Source organism: Oncorhynchus nerka, linkage group LG24 (genome assembly GCF_034236695.1).
Source record: "Oncorhynchus nerka isolate Pitt River linkage group LG24, Oner_Uvic_2.0, whole genome shotgun sequence".
NCBI lineage: Eukaryota > Metazoa > Chordata > Actinopteri > Salmoniformes > Salmonidae > Oncorhynchus > Oncorhynchus nerka.
Genome location: NC_088419.1, coordinates 35,418,422 through 35,433,590, shown reverse-complemented (window position 1 = coordinate 35,433,590; position 15,169 = coordinate 35,418,422). Strand labels below are relative to the sequence as shown.

General features: G+C 46.5%; 1 protein-coding gene across 2 annotated transcripts in view; it reads left to right on the top strand.

The window, feature by feature from the left end:
• LOC115107907 (alpha-(1,6)-fucosyltransferase-like) overlaps positions 1–14,479 on the top strand; it is a 163,028-nt gene extending 148,549 nt beyond the window's left edge. For both annotated transcript variants that reach the window (XM_029631668.2, XM_029631669.2), the window contains one exon: positions 12,988–14,479. In XM_029631668.2, coding sequence (XP_029487528.1) covers positions 12,988–13,329 — 342 coding nt within the window. In that variant the 3' untranslated portion in view covers positions 13,330–14,479. The remainder of the gene's footprint in view (positions 1–12,987) is intronic.
• Positions 14,480–15,169: the final 690 nt, after the last annotated feature.

Below are 15,169 nucleotides of genomic sequence, written 5' to 3'. Positions count from 1 at the left end.
AACATTGCTCACTCGGGATACGTTGTCAGAGTCAGTACATCCACCGGGTTTCTTCATGCGTCGCACCGACAGAAACATCTCTCTGGCAAGAAGAAGGGCAGGGGTGTACGACTCATGGTGTAATCATAACAACATGCAGGAACTCAAGTCCTTTTTTTCACCTGACCTAGAACCCCCCCCCCCCCAAGCAGATACCTCAACGGTCCTGAAAGAACTTCACTGGACTCTATGTAAACTGGAAACCATATATGCTGAGGATACATTTATTGTAGCTGGGGATTTTAGTAAAGATAATTTGAGAACAAGGACCCCTAAATTCTACCAGCACATTGTAGTACCTGCTCGAGCAAAACACTGGAACTGGAACACCTCTACTACTTCCGCAATGCATACAAGGCCCTCCCCCGCCCTACCTTCAGCAAATCTGACCATAACTCCATCTTGTTTCACCCTTCCTATAGGCAGAAACTAAAACAGGACTCGCCCGTGCTTAGGTCTATCCAACGCTGGTCTGACCAATTGGATTCCACACTTCAAGATTGCTTTGATCACATGGACTGAGATAAGTTCTGGCTAGCCTCAGACAATAACATTGATGTATACGCTTTTTGATTTTTAATCAAATCAAATCAAATCAAATTTATTTATATAGCCCTTTGTACATCAGCTGATATCTCAAAGTGCTGTACAGAAACCCAGCCTAAAACCCCAAACAGCAAACAATGCAGGTGTAAAAGCACGGTGGCTAGGAAAAACTCCCTAGAAAGGCCAAAACCTAGGAAGAAACCTAGAGAGGAACCAGGCTATGTGGGGTGGCCAGTCCTCTTCTGGCTGTGCCGGGTAGAGATTATAACAGAACATGACCAAGATGTTCAAATGTTCATAAATGACCAGCATGGTCGAATAATAGTAGGGCAGAACAGTTGAAACTGGAGCAGCAGCACAGTCAGGTGGACTGGGGACAGCAAGGAGTCATCATGTCAGGTAGTCCTGGGGCACGGTCCTAGGGCTCAGGTCCTCCGAGAGAGAGAAAGAAAGAGAGAATTAGAGAGAGCATATGTGGGGTGGCCAGTCCTCTTCTGGCTGTGCCGGGTGGAGATTATAACAGAACGTGGCCAAGATGTTCAAATGTTCATAAATGACCAGCATGGTTGAATAATAGTAGGGCAGAACAGTTGAAACTGAGCAGCAGCATGGCCAGGTGGACTGGGGACAGCAAGGAGTCATCATGTCAGGTAGTCCTGGGACATGGTCCTAGGGCCCAGGCCAGTTGAAACTGGAGCAGCAGCATGGCCAGGTGGACTGGGGACAGCAAGGAGTCATCATGTCAGGTAGTCCTGGGGCATGGTCCTAGGGCTCAGGTCCTCCGAGAGAGAGAAAGAAAGAGAGAAGGAGAGAATTAGAGAACGCACACTTAGATTCACACAGGACACCGAATAGGACAGGAGAAGTACTCCAGATATAACAAACTGACCCTAGCCCCCCGACACATAAACTACTGCAGCATAAATACTGGAGGCTGAGACAGGAGGGGTCAGGAGACACTGTGGCCCCATCCGAGGACACCCCGGACAGGGCCAAACAGGAAGGATATAACCCCACCCACTTTGCCAAAGCACAGCCCCCACACCACTAGAGGGATATCTTCAACCACCAACTTACCATCCTGAAACAAGGCCGAGTATAGCCCACAAAGATCTCCGCCACGGCACAACCCAAGGGGGCGCCAACCCAGACAGGCTGACCACAACAGTGAATCAACCCACCCAGGTGACGCACCCCCCCAGGGACGGCATGAGAGAGCCCCAGTAAGCCAGTGACTCAGCCCCCGTAACAGGGTAGAGGCAGAGAATCCCAGTGGAAAGAGGGGAACCGGCCAGGCAGAGACAGCAAGGGCGGTTCGTTGCTCCAGAGCCTTTCCGTTCACCTTCCCACTCCTGGGCCAGACTACACTCAATCATATGACCCACTGAAGAGATGAGTCTTCAGTAAAGACTTAAAGGTTGAGACCGAGTTTGCGTCTCTGACATGGGTAGGCAGACCGTTCCATAAAAATGGAGCTCTATAGGAGAAAGCCCTGTCTCCAGCTGTTTGCTTAGAAATTCTAGGGACAATTAGGAGGCCTGCGTCTTGTGACCGTAGCGTACGTGTAGGTATGTACGGCAGGACCAAATCAGAGAGATAGGTAGGAGCAAGCCCATGTAATGCTTTGTAGGTTAGCAATAAAACCTTGAAATCAGCCCTTGCTTTGACAGGAAGCCAGTGTAGAGAGGCTAGCACTGGAGTAATATGATCAAATTTTTTGGTTCTAGTCAGGATTTTAGCAGCCGTATTTAGCACTAACTGAAGTTTATTTAGTGCTTTATCCGGGTAGCCGGAAAATAGAGCATTGCAGTAGTCTAACCTAGAAGTGACAAAAGCATAATTTGTTTATACCTTCCGGAAACCTGCCTCACCTGCCCATCCACCGCTGCCCCCTGGATACTGATCTCTTGGCTACATAGCTGATGCACGCTGGACTGTCCATTAATCACGGTACTCCATTCTGCTTGTTTGTTTTATCTGTCGGCCCCGTTGCCTAGTCAACGCCATTTTACCTGCTGTTTGTTGTGCTAGCTGATTAGCCTCGCCTACTGTTTTAGCTAGCTTTCCCAATTCAACACCTGTGATTACTGTATGCCTCGCTGTATGTCTCTCTCAAATGTCAATATGCCTTGTATACTGTTGTTGAGGTTAGTTATCATTGTTTTAGTTCACAATGGAGCCCCTAGTTCCACTCTTCATACCCCTGTTACCTCCTTTGTCCCAACTCCCACACATGCGGTGACCTCACCCAATTACAACCAGCACGTCCAGAGATACAACCTCTCTCATCATCATTACCTCCGCTGTACCCGCACCCCACCATACCCCGTTCTGCGCATTATGCCCTGAACGGGGTATGGTGGGGTGCGGGTACAGCGGAGGTAATGATGATGAGAGAGGTTGTATCTCTGGACGTGCTGGTTGTAATTGGGTGAGGTCACCGAACAGGGCTCCGGGCAGCCGAGCGGAAATGGAGGAAAACTCGCCTCCCTGCGGACCTGACATCCTTTCACTCCCTCCTCTCTACATTTTCCTCCTCTCTCTCTGCTGCTAAAGCCACTTTCTACCACTCTAAATTCCAAGCATCTGCCTCTAACCCTAGGAAGCTCTTTGCAACCTTCTCCTCCCTCCTGAATCCTCCTCCCCCTCCCCCCCCCCCCTCCTCCCTCTCTGCAGATGACTTCGTCAACCATTTTGAAAAGAAGGTCGACGACATCCGATCCTCGTTTGCTAAGTCAAACGACACCGCTGGTTCTGCTCACACTGCCCTACCCTGTGCTCTGACCTCTTTCTCCCCTCTCTCTCCAGATGAAATCTCGCGTCTTGTGACGGCCGGCCGCCCCTACAACCTGCCCGCTTGACCCTATCCCCTCCTCTCTTCTCCAGACCATTTCCGGAGACCTCCTCCCTTACCTCACCTCGCTCATCAACTCATCCCTGACCGCTGGCTACGTCCCTTCCGTCTTCAAGAGAGCGAGAGTTGCACCCCTTCTGAAAAACCTACACTCGATCCCTCCGATGTCAACAACTACAGACCAGTATCCCTTCTTTCTTTTCTCTCCAAAACTCTTGAACGTGCCGTCCTTGGCCAGCTCTCCCGCTATCTCTCTCAGAATGACCTTCTTGATCCAAATCAGTCAGGTTTCAAGACTAGTCATTCAACTGAGACTGCTCTTCTCTGTATCACGGAGGCGCTCCGCACTGCTAAAGCTAACTCTCTCTCCTCTGCTCTCATCCTTCTAGACCTATCGGCTGCCTTCGATACTGTGAACCATCAGATCCTCCTCTCCACCCTCTCCGAGTTGGGCATCTCCGGCGCGGCCCACGCTTGGATTGCGTCCTACCTGACAGGTCGCTCCTACCAGGTGGCGTGGCGAGAATCCGTCTCCACACCACGTGCTCTCACCACTGGTGTCCCCAGGGCTCTGTTCTAGGCCCTCTCCTATTCTCGCTATACACCAAGTCACTTGGCTCTGTCATAACCTCACATGGTCTCTCCTATCATTGCTATGCAGACGACACACAATTAATCTTCTCCTTTCCCCTTCTGATGACCAGGTGGCGAATCGCATCTCTGCATGTCTGGCAGACATATCCGTGTGGATGACGGATCACCACCTCAAGCTGAACCTCGGCAAGACGGAGCTGCTCTTCCTCCCGGGAAGGACTGCCCGTTCCATGATCTCGCCATCACGGTTGACAACTCCATTGTGTCCTCCTCCCAGAGCGCTAAGAACCTTGGCGTGATCCTGGACAACACCCTGTCGTTCTCAACTAACATCAAGGCGGTGGCCCGTTCCTGTAGGTTCATGCTCTACAACATCCGCAGAGTACGACCCTGCCTCACACAGGAAGCGGCGCAGGTCCTAATCCAGACACTTGTCATCTCCCGTCTGGATTACTGCAACTCGCTGTTGGCTGGGCTCCCTGCCTGTGCCATTAAACCCCTACAACTCATCCAGAACGCCGCAGCCCGTCTGGTGTTCAACCTTCCCAAGTTCTCTCACGTCACCCCGCTCCTCCGCTCCCTCCACTGGCTTCCAGTTGAAGCTCGCATCCGCTACAAGACCATGGTGCTTGCCTACGGAGCTGTGAGGGGAACGGCACCTCAGTACCTCCAGGCTCTGATCAGGCCCTACACCCAAACAAGGGCACTGCGTTCATCCACCTCTGGCCTGCTCGCCTCCCTACCACTGAGGAAGTACAGTTCCCGCTCAGCCCAGTCAAAACTGTTCGCTGCTCTGGCCCCCCAATGGTGGAACAAACTCCCTCACGACGCCAGGACAGCGGAGTCAATCACCACCTTCCGGAGACACCTGAAACCCCACCTCTTTAAGGAATACCTAGGATAGGATAAAGTAATCCCTCTCACCCCCCCTCCCCCTGAAAAGATTTAGATGCACTACTGTTCCACTGGAGGTCATAAGGTGAATGCACCAATTTGTAAGTCGCTCTGGATAAGAGCGTCTGCTAAATGACTTAAATGTAATGTAAATGTAAAAATATATTCTACCATGCCCAGAAACCTGCTCCTCTTATTCTCTGCCCCCAACGCTCTAGGCGACCAGTTTTGATAGCCTTTAGCCGCACCCTCATACTACTCCTTCTCTGTTCCGCGGGTGATGTGGAGGTAAACCCAGGCCCTGCATGTCCCCAGGCACCCTCATTTGCTGACTTCTGTGATCGAAAAAGCCTTGGTTTTATGCATGTCAACATCAGAAGCCTCCTCCCTAAGTTTGTTTTACTCACTGCTTTAGCACACTCTGCTAACCCTGATGTCCTTGCCGTGTCTGAATCCTGGCTCAGGAAGGCCACCAAAAATTCAGAGATTTCCATACCCAACTATAACATCTTCCGTCAAGATAGAACTGCCAAAGGGGGAGGAGTTGCAGTCTATTGCAGAGATAGCCTGCAAAGTAATGTCATACTTTCCAGGTCCATACCCAAACAGTTTGAACTACTAATTTTGAAAATTACTCTCTCCAGAAATAAGTCTCTCACTGTTGCCGCCTGCTACCGACCACCCTCAGCTCCCAGCTGTGCCCTGGACACCATTTGTGAATTGATCGCCCCCCATCTAGCTTCAGAGTTTGTTCTGTTAGGTGACCTAAACTGGGATATGCTTAACCTCTTCAGTCGACCCTCTACTTTTTTGAACATTCTGTTAAAAATCGCGCAACATTTCAGCGCCCTGCTACTCATGCCAGGAATATAGTATATGCATTTGCTTAGTCTGTGTGGATAGAAAACACTCAGACGTTTAAAAAAACTGGTTAAATCACTGCTGTGGCTTTACCAGAACGGCATTTACATCGAAAAGCACAGGAAAAACTGATCACTGAAAATGGGGAAAATATATCCATGCGCTACTTGAACCCATTGATAAACGTGAACCACAATTAATTGACTGAGGTTGCAGTACCTACAGCTTCCACAGGGTGTCTAGAGTCTTGTCATTTCCCTTCAAGTTTTTTCTTGGTCAAACACATACAGGACACCGTATCTAATCCGGTCTAGGACCGGATATTTTCGTTGAGTTTCTAGCCGGACATTTTTCCAGACGGACAGCTAATGATCTTTACATCGCCTCCTGATGAATTTTATCGCTTATTAACGTTTACTAATACCTAAAGTTGCATTACAAACGTATTTCGAAGTGTTTTGTGAAAGTTTATCGTCGACTTTTTGAATTTTAAAAAATGACGTTACGTTTTGAAACTATGTTTTTTCCGTTTATCACACAGTCTACATATAACGATATCTAGGCTTTATATGGACCGATTTAATCGAAATAAAGACCCAAATAGTGTTTATGGGACATCTAGGAGTGCCAACAAAGAAGATGGTGAAAGGTAATGAATGTTTTCTATTTTATTGTGCGGTTTGTGTAACGCCGAAATGCTAATTATTTTGTTTACGTCCCCTGTGGGTCTTTTGGGGTGTTGCATGCTATCAGATAATAGCTTCTCATGCTTTCGCCGAAAAGCATTTTAAAAATCTGACTTGTTGCCTGGATTCACAACGAGTGTAGCTTTAATTCGATACCCTGCATGTGTATTTTAATGAACTTTTGAGTTTTAACTAATACTATTAGCATTTAGCGTAGCGCATTTGCATTTCCAGAGCTCTAGTTGGGACGCAAGCGTCCCGAGTAGAAGCAACAGGTTAACACCCCGGCAGTCCTACAATCTAAGCTAGATGCCCTCAATCTCACTCAAATCATCAAGGAACCCACCAGGTACAACCCTAACTCTGTAAACAAGGGCACCCTCATAGACGTCATCCTGACCAACTGGCCCTCCAAATACACCTCCTCTGTCTTCAACCAGGATCTCAGCGATCACTGCCTCATTGCCTGTATCCGCCACGGAGCCGCAGTCAAACGACCACCCCTCATCACTGTCAAACGCTCCCTAAAACACTTCTGTGAGCAGGCCTTTCTAATCGACCTGGCCCGGGTATCCTGGAAGGACATTGACCTCATCCCGTCAGTTGAGGATGCCTGGTCATTCTTTAAAAATAACTTCCTCACCATTTTAGATAAGCATGCTCCGTTCAAAAAATGCAGAACCAAGAACAGATACAGCCCTTGGTTCACTCCAGACCTGACTGCCCTCGACCAGCACAAAAACATCCTGTGGCGGACTGCAATAGCATCGAATAGTCCCCGTGATATGCAACTGTTCAGGGAAGTCAGGAACCAATACACGCAGTCAGTCAGGAAAGCTAAGGCCAGCTTCTTCAGGCAGAAGTTTGCATCCTGTAGCTCCAACTCCAAAAAGTTCTGGGACACTGTGAAGTCCATGGAGAACAAGAGCACCTCCTCCCAGCTGCCCACTGCACTGAGGCTAGGTAACACGGTCTCCACCGATAAATCCATGATTATCGAAAACTTCAATAAGCATTTCTCAACGGCTGGCCATGCCTTCCGCCTGGCTACTCCAACCTCGGCCAACAGCTCCGCCCCCCCGCAGCTCCTCGCCCAAGCCTCTCCAGGTTCTCCTTTACCCAAATCCAGATAGCAGATGTTCTGAAAGAGCTGCAAAACCTGGACCCGTACAAATCAGCTGGGCTTGACAATCTGGACCCTCTATTTCTGAAACTATCCGCCGCCATTGTCGCAACCCCTATTACCAGCCTGTTCAATCTCTCTTTCATATCGTCTGAGATCCCCAAGGATTGAAAGCTGCCGCAGTCATCCCCCTCTTCAAAGGGGAGACACCCTGGACCCAAACTGTTATAGACCTATATCCATCCTGCCCTGCCTATCTAAGGTCTTTGAAAGCCAAGTCAACAAACAGGTCACTGACCATCTCGAATCCCACCGTACCTTCTCCGCTGTGCAATCTGGTTTCCGAGCCGGTCACGGGTGCACCTCAGCCACACTCAAGGTACTAAACGATATCATAACCGCCATCGATAAAAGACAGTACTGTGCAGCCGTCTTCATCGACCTTGCCAAGGCTTTCGACTCTGTCAATCACCATATTCTTATCGGCAGACTCAGTAGCCTCGGTTTTTCGGATGACTGCCTTGCCTGGTTCACCAATTACTTTGCAGACAGAGTTCAGTGTGTCAAATCGGAGGGCATGCTGTCCGGTCCTCTGGCAGTCTCTATGGGGGTGCCACAGGGTTCAATTCTCGGGCCGACTCTTTTCTCTGTATATATCAATGATGTTGCTCTTGCTGCGGGCGATTCCCTGATCCACCTCTACGCAGACGACACCATTCTATATACTTTCGGCCCGTCATTGGACACTGTGCTATCTAACCTCCAAACGAGCTTCAATGCCATACAATACTCCTTCCGTGGCCTCCAACTGCTCTTAAACGCTAGTAAAACCAAATGCATGCTTTTCAACCGATCGCTGCCTGCACCCGCATGCCCGACTAGCATCACCACCCCGGATGGTTCCGACCTTGAATATGTGGACATCTATAAGTACCTAGATGTCTGGCTAGATTGCAAACTCTCCTTCCAGACTCATATCAAACATCTCCAATCGAAAATCAAATCAAGAGTCGGCTTTCTATTCCGCAACAAAGCCTCCTTCACTCACGCCGCCAAGCTTACCCTAGTAAAACTGACTATCCTACCGATCCTCGACTTCGGCGATGTCATCTACAAAATGGCTTCCAACACTCTACTCAGCAAACTGGATACAGTCTATCACAGTGCCATCCGTTTTGTCACTAAAGCACCTTATACCACCCACCACTGCGACTTGTATGCTCTAGTCGGCTGGCCCTCGCTACATATTCATCGCCAGACCCACTGGCTCCAGGTCATCTACAAGTCCATGCTAGGTAAAGCTCCGCCTTATCTCAGTTCACTGGTCACGATGGCAACACCCATCCGTAGCACGCGCTCCAGCAGGTGTATCTCACTGATCATCCCTAAAGCCAACACCTCATTTGGCCGCCTTTCGTTCCAGTACTCTGCTGCCTGTGACTGGAACGAACTGCAAAAATCGCTGAAGTTGGAGACTTTTATCTCCCTCACCAACTTCAAACATCAGCTATCTGAGCAGCTAACCGATCGCTGCAGCTGTACATAGTCTATTGGTAAATAGCCCACCCATTTTCACCTACCTCATTCCCATACTGTTTTTATACTGTTTTTATTTATTTACTTTTCTGCTCTTTTGCACACCAATATCTCTACCTGTACATGACCATCTGATCATTTATCACTCCAGTGTTAATCTGCAAAATTGTAATTATTCGCCTACCTCCTCATGCCTTTTGCACACATTGTATATAGACTGCCCCTTTTTTCTACTGTGTTATTGACTTGTTAATTGTTTACTCCATGTGTAACTCTGTGTTGTCTGTTCACACTGCTATGCTTTATCTTGGCCAGGTCGCAGTTGCAAATGAGAACTTGTTCTCAACTAGCCTACCTGGTTAAATAAAGGTGAAAAAAAAAAAACGCTTACTCTGTGAGCAATTTTATAAGAAAGTGCATAGGAGACGTTGTACCCACTGTGACTATTAAAACCTTCCATAACCAGAAACCGTGGATTGATGGAAGCATTCGCGCAACACTGAAAGCACGAACCACCGCATTTAATCATGGCTTGGAGACTGGAAACATGACCGAATTCAAACAGTGCAGTTACTCACTCCACAAGGCAATAAAAAAAGCAGTGTCAGTATAGAGACAAAGTAGAGTCGCAATTCAACGGCTCAAACATGAGACGTATGTGGCATGGTCTACAGACAATCATGGATTACAAAAAGAAAACCAGCCCCGTCGCGGACATCGATGTCTTGCTCCCAGACAAACTAAACAACTTCTTTGCACGCAATACAGTGCCACTGACACAGCCCGCTACCAAAGACTGTGGGCTCTCCTTCTCCAAGGGCCGACGTGAGTCAAACGTTTAAACATGTTAACCCTCTCAAGGCTGCTGGCCCAGACGGCATCACTAGCCGCATCCTCAGAGCATGCGCAGACCAGCTGGCTGGTTTATTTATGGACATATGCAATCAATCCCTATCCCAGTCTGCTGTTCCCACATGCTTCAAGATGGCCACCATTGTTCCTGTTCCCAAGAATGCTAAGGTAACGGAACTAAATGACTATTGCCCCGTAGCACTCACTTCTGTCATCATGAAGTGCTTTGAGAGATTGAGTCAAGGATCACCTCCACCCTACCTGATACACTAGATCCATTCCAATTTTCTTACCACCCCAATAGGTCCACAGAAGATGCAATCACCATCACACTGCACACTGCCCTATCCCATCTGGACAAGAGTAATACTTATGTAAGAATGCTGTTCAATGACTACAGCTCAGCATTCAACACCATAGTACCCTCCAAATTCATCGTTAACCTCTTGCTCCTACCTGACACGCAGGCGTCCCATCTAGACATCTGGAAATGCAAATGCGCTACGCTAAATGCTAATAGTACTAGTTAAAACTCAAACGTTCATTAAAATACACATGCAGGGTATTGAATTAAAGCTACACTCGTTGTGAATCCAGGAAACAAGTCAGATTTTTAAAATGCTTTTCGGCGAAAGCATGAGAAGCTATTATCTGATAGCATGTAACACCCCAAAAGACCCGCAGGGGACGTAAACAAAATAATTAGCATAGTCGGCGCTACATAAACCGCACAAATAAAATATAAAACATTCATTACCTTTGACCATCTTGGCACTCCTAGATGTCCCATAATCAGTATTGGGTCTTTTTTTCTCGATTAAATCGGTCCATATATAGCCTAGATATCGATCTATGAAGACTGTGTGATAAACAAAAAAAAATAGCGTCTTATAACGTAACGTCATTTTTTTTAATTAAAAAAGTAGACGATAAACTTTCACAAAACACTTCGAAATACTTTTGTAATGCAACTTTAGGTATTAGTAAACGTTAATAAGCGATCAAATTGATCACGAGACGAAGTATATTCTATAGGGGTACGTCTGGAAATAATGTCCGGGTAATCTCAACCAAAATATCCGGTCCGAGACCTGAAGAAATGGGCTTTCTCTTCTTCATTTGACCAAGAAACAAAGCCTAGGCAAATGACAAATCAAATCAAATCAAATCAAATTTATTTATATAGCCCTTCGTACATCAGCTGATATCTCAAAGTGCTGTACAGAAACCCAGCCTAAAACCCCAAACAGCAAACAATGCAGGTGTAAAAGCACGGTGGCTAGGAAAAACTCCCTAGAAAGGCCAAAACCTAGGAAGAAACCTAGAGAGGAACCAGGCTATGTGGGGTGGCCAGTCCTCTTCTGGCTGTGCCGGGTAGAGATTATAACAGAACATGACCAAGATGTTCAAATGTTCATAAATGACCAGCATGGTCGAATAATAATAAGGCAGAACAGTTGAAACTGGAGCAGCAGCACAGTCAGGTGGACTGGGGACAGCAAGGAGTCATCATGTCAGGTAGTCCTGGGGCACGGTCCTAGGGCTCAGGTCCTCCGAGAGAGAGAAAGAAAGAGAGAATTAGAGAGAGCATATGTGGGGTGGCCAGTCCTCTTCTGGCTGTGCCGGGTGGAGATTATAACAGAACGTGGCCAAGATGTTCAAATGTTCATAAATGACCAGCATGGTTGAATAATAGTAAGGCAGAACAGTTGAAACTGGAGCAGCAGCACAGTCAGGTGGACTGGGGACAGCAAGGAGTCATCATGTAAGACTGTTGACATCGTGTGGAAGCTGTAGGAATTGCAATCTCGGCTCCAGGTCATTTGCTTTCCCATAGACAATACATGCAAGTGGCGCATTGATATATTTTCCAATTTTCAGTGATCAGATTTTCCTGCACTTTTCGATGAAACACACGTTCTGTTATGGTCACAGCCGTGATTTAACCAGTTTTATAAACGTCTGAGTGTTTTCTATCCTCACATACTAATCATATGCATATACTATATTCCTGGCATGAGTAGCAGGGCGCTGAAATGTTGCGCAATTTTTAACAGAATGTTCGAAAAAGTAAGCCCTAAGCTTAATTAAGCTTGAGATCCTGGGTTTCGACCCCGTCCTGTGCAACTGGATCCTGGACTTTCTGATGGGTCGCCCCCAGGTGGTGAAGGTAGGAAGCAACATCTCCACCCTGCTGATCATCAACACCGGGCCCCACAAGGGTGTGTTCTCAGCCCTCTCCTCTACTCCCTGTTCACCCATGACTGCGTTGCCATGCACGCCTCCAACTCAATCATCAAGTTTGCAGACGACACTACAGTGGTAGGCTTGATTACCAACAACGACGAGAAGTTGGTAATCTCGGAGTGCGGTGTCAGGAAAATAACCTCTCACTCAACGTCAAAACTCAACGTCAAAACTCAAATCACTGGCCACTTTAATAAATGGATTTAATAAAAGGTATCACTAGTCACTTTAAATAATGCCACTTTAATAATGTTTACATATCCTACATTACTCATCTCATATGTATATACTGTATTTTATACCATCTATTGCAACTTGCCTATACCGCACGGCCATCGTGCACCCATATATGTATATGTACATATTCTTATTGCATTCCCTTACATTTGTGTGTATAAGGTAGTCATTGTGAATTTGTTAGATTACTTGTTAGATATTTCTGCACTGTCGGAACTAGAAGCACAAGCTTCTAGTCATTGTGAATTTGTTAGATTACTTGTTAGATATTACTGCACTGTCGGAAACAGAAGCACAAGCTCTACACTTGCATTAACATCTGCTAACCATGTGCATGTGACCAATAAAATTTGATTTGATAACAACAAAAATTTGGGAAAAAAAGTGAAGGGGTGTGAATACTTTCTGAAGGAACTGCATCTGTACTTCCTGTTTCCTGTATCTCTACGTACTGTTTTCTGTAGCTCAACTTCCTGTTCATACCTCCTGTTTCCTGTATCTCTTCTTTCTGGTTCCAGGTGTGCCGCGTGGCCTACGAGATGATGCAGACGCTGCACCCGGACGCCTCCTCCTTCTTCCACTCGCTAGACGACATCTACTACTTCGGTGGTCAGAACGCCCACAACCAGATCGCCATCTACCCCCACCACCCCCGCAGCCCTGAAGACATACCCCTGGAGCCCGGTGACGTCATCGGCGTGGCGGGGAACCACTGGGATGGCTACTCGAAAGGGGTCAACCGTAAAATGGGCCGCACCGGCCTCTACCCGTCCTACAAAGTCAAGGAGAAGATCGAGACCGTAAAGTACCCCACGTACCCTGAGGCAGACAAGCTGCTCTCAAACTCCCAACAGAAGTGAAGAAGAAAGGGAAAGATGAAAATAAAAATAGAGAAATAGACTCTGAATCAGTGATAGAACAGGGGGAAAGGGGGGGGGGGGTCGTGTTTAGGCTGCACTGAGAGTCTGTGTGTGTTGTGTGTGTGTGTGTGTGTGGGTCTGTAAATTATGGAATCTTGCAGCTGCCACTACATCGTCCCCGTGCACACAGATTATGATGAAAAGTATCAATCAAACATTGATTTCAAACGAACCGGAAAACAATTAAACGCCCGTAGCCGACAACGTGGACTGGGAATGGAACTAGCAAATCGGGTCGAGCCTTGGATCAAGGGCTGAAAAACAATTATAAACTGGAAGAAAAAAACATGTTTTCATTTTTATTCAATTATTTTGGTGGTTTTAATTCTATTCTTGTCTTATTTCTTCTCTCCTGTGTTCATTAAATGTACTGTATCTTGTATCTTCCCCTTGCCATATTCACTCACTGCGTTCCTCCCCTCTCCTTTTGCTCCAATAGCACTGTCCAACATCTAGTCTTTCATGTGCAATTCCTTTTATACCACCTTAATGTCTTTTTAACAAGTGATTTGATTTTAACGTGCGTGTGTCTGTTTAGGGGGCATGACATGGTGCCTGTCATCAGTGAGAGGTGTCCTTATGTCCTTATTCCTGACTGAATAGTTGTGTTGTGCTCAATGAGACTGGTGGTGACAGTTGGACCCTTAGCAGGAACTTGAACCGTGAACTATGGTGACCAATAAGTGAAGATTGATGATGGTGAACAATGTTGATCTATGTTGAACAATAATACTCTATGGTGACCTATGATTACCTTTGAACTATGATGACCTGTAATGATCTACGGTGAACTACAGTGCACACAGGAGCACTCTTTAGGCTCACCAAACAAAGCACTCCACTGAGCTAATGTCCTTTTGACATCTCTACGTCCGTCTAAGTCCATCTGTTTGTTTGTTGTATTTTTTTGTTACTAACATTACTGTTGGAAATATGAGGTGGGGGGGAAAGAGATGCCTATGTTGAAATTGATAATGCTATGTCATAAGAGGTTTGTAATCGACCGTGATAAAGAACTTTGTCATAGCTTATGTTCTGGGGGCATTTTCTTTGATAACAACCACTGATCGAGTAAACTTGACAAACCAAGTGACACTTGTGTTGTCCCGCTCCATCTACATTAAAAGGAATCCAAAATGATTCCACCTCTACCCTCAAACCCCCCAAAACTCCTTATGAATGATGTTGAATAAATGTGTTACGAAGGTTGTTATGGATGATACTGCTACTCCCACAAAGGTTGATATTAATTGTTCAATGTGAACCTACCAGGAATGTCTTTGTCCCGAATCAAGATGGCCTCCTAGTCAGGTGACCTATCATCATCAGCTGACCAGTCACCTGACCTCATCAAGATGGCAAACATTTGATGGCTTGACAGCCATCAGAGGACTTCATCCAGTATGTGTTCGTGACATGAGGGTTATGTATGCCTTAACCCTTAAAGTAAAGTGTCATCCCTCTTCCTTTAGAAGGAAGGGTCCAGCCAGAGCCAAATATTTAGAGAGTTGGGACATTGCAGTTTCTGTCTGAACGTTCCGAGAGCGCTACATTCTCCTCCGTAGCCATTGCTTAGTGATAACTGACGCTTCCGTATTGTGCTGTTTATTCTGAACGTTTTCTAAACCAATGAAGATGTCCATTTGTTGACACTACAATAGTATATATATATATATATATATATATATATATATATATATATATAAACACAGAAAATACTTGGATACACATGATCCTGAATGCTAATCAATAAAAATGTCTATTAAATTCACTGCTCTGT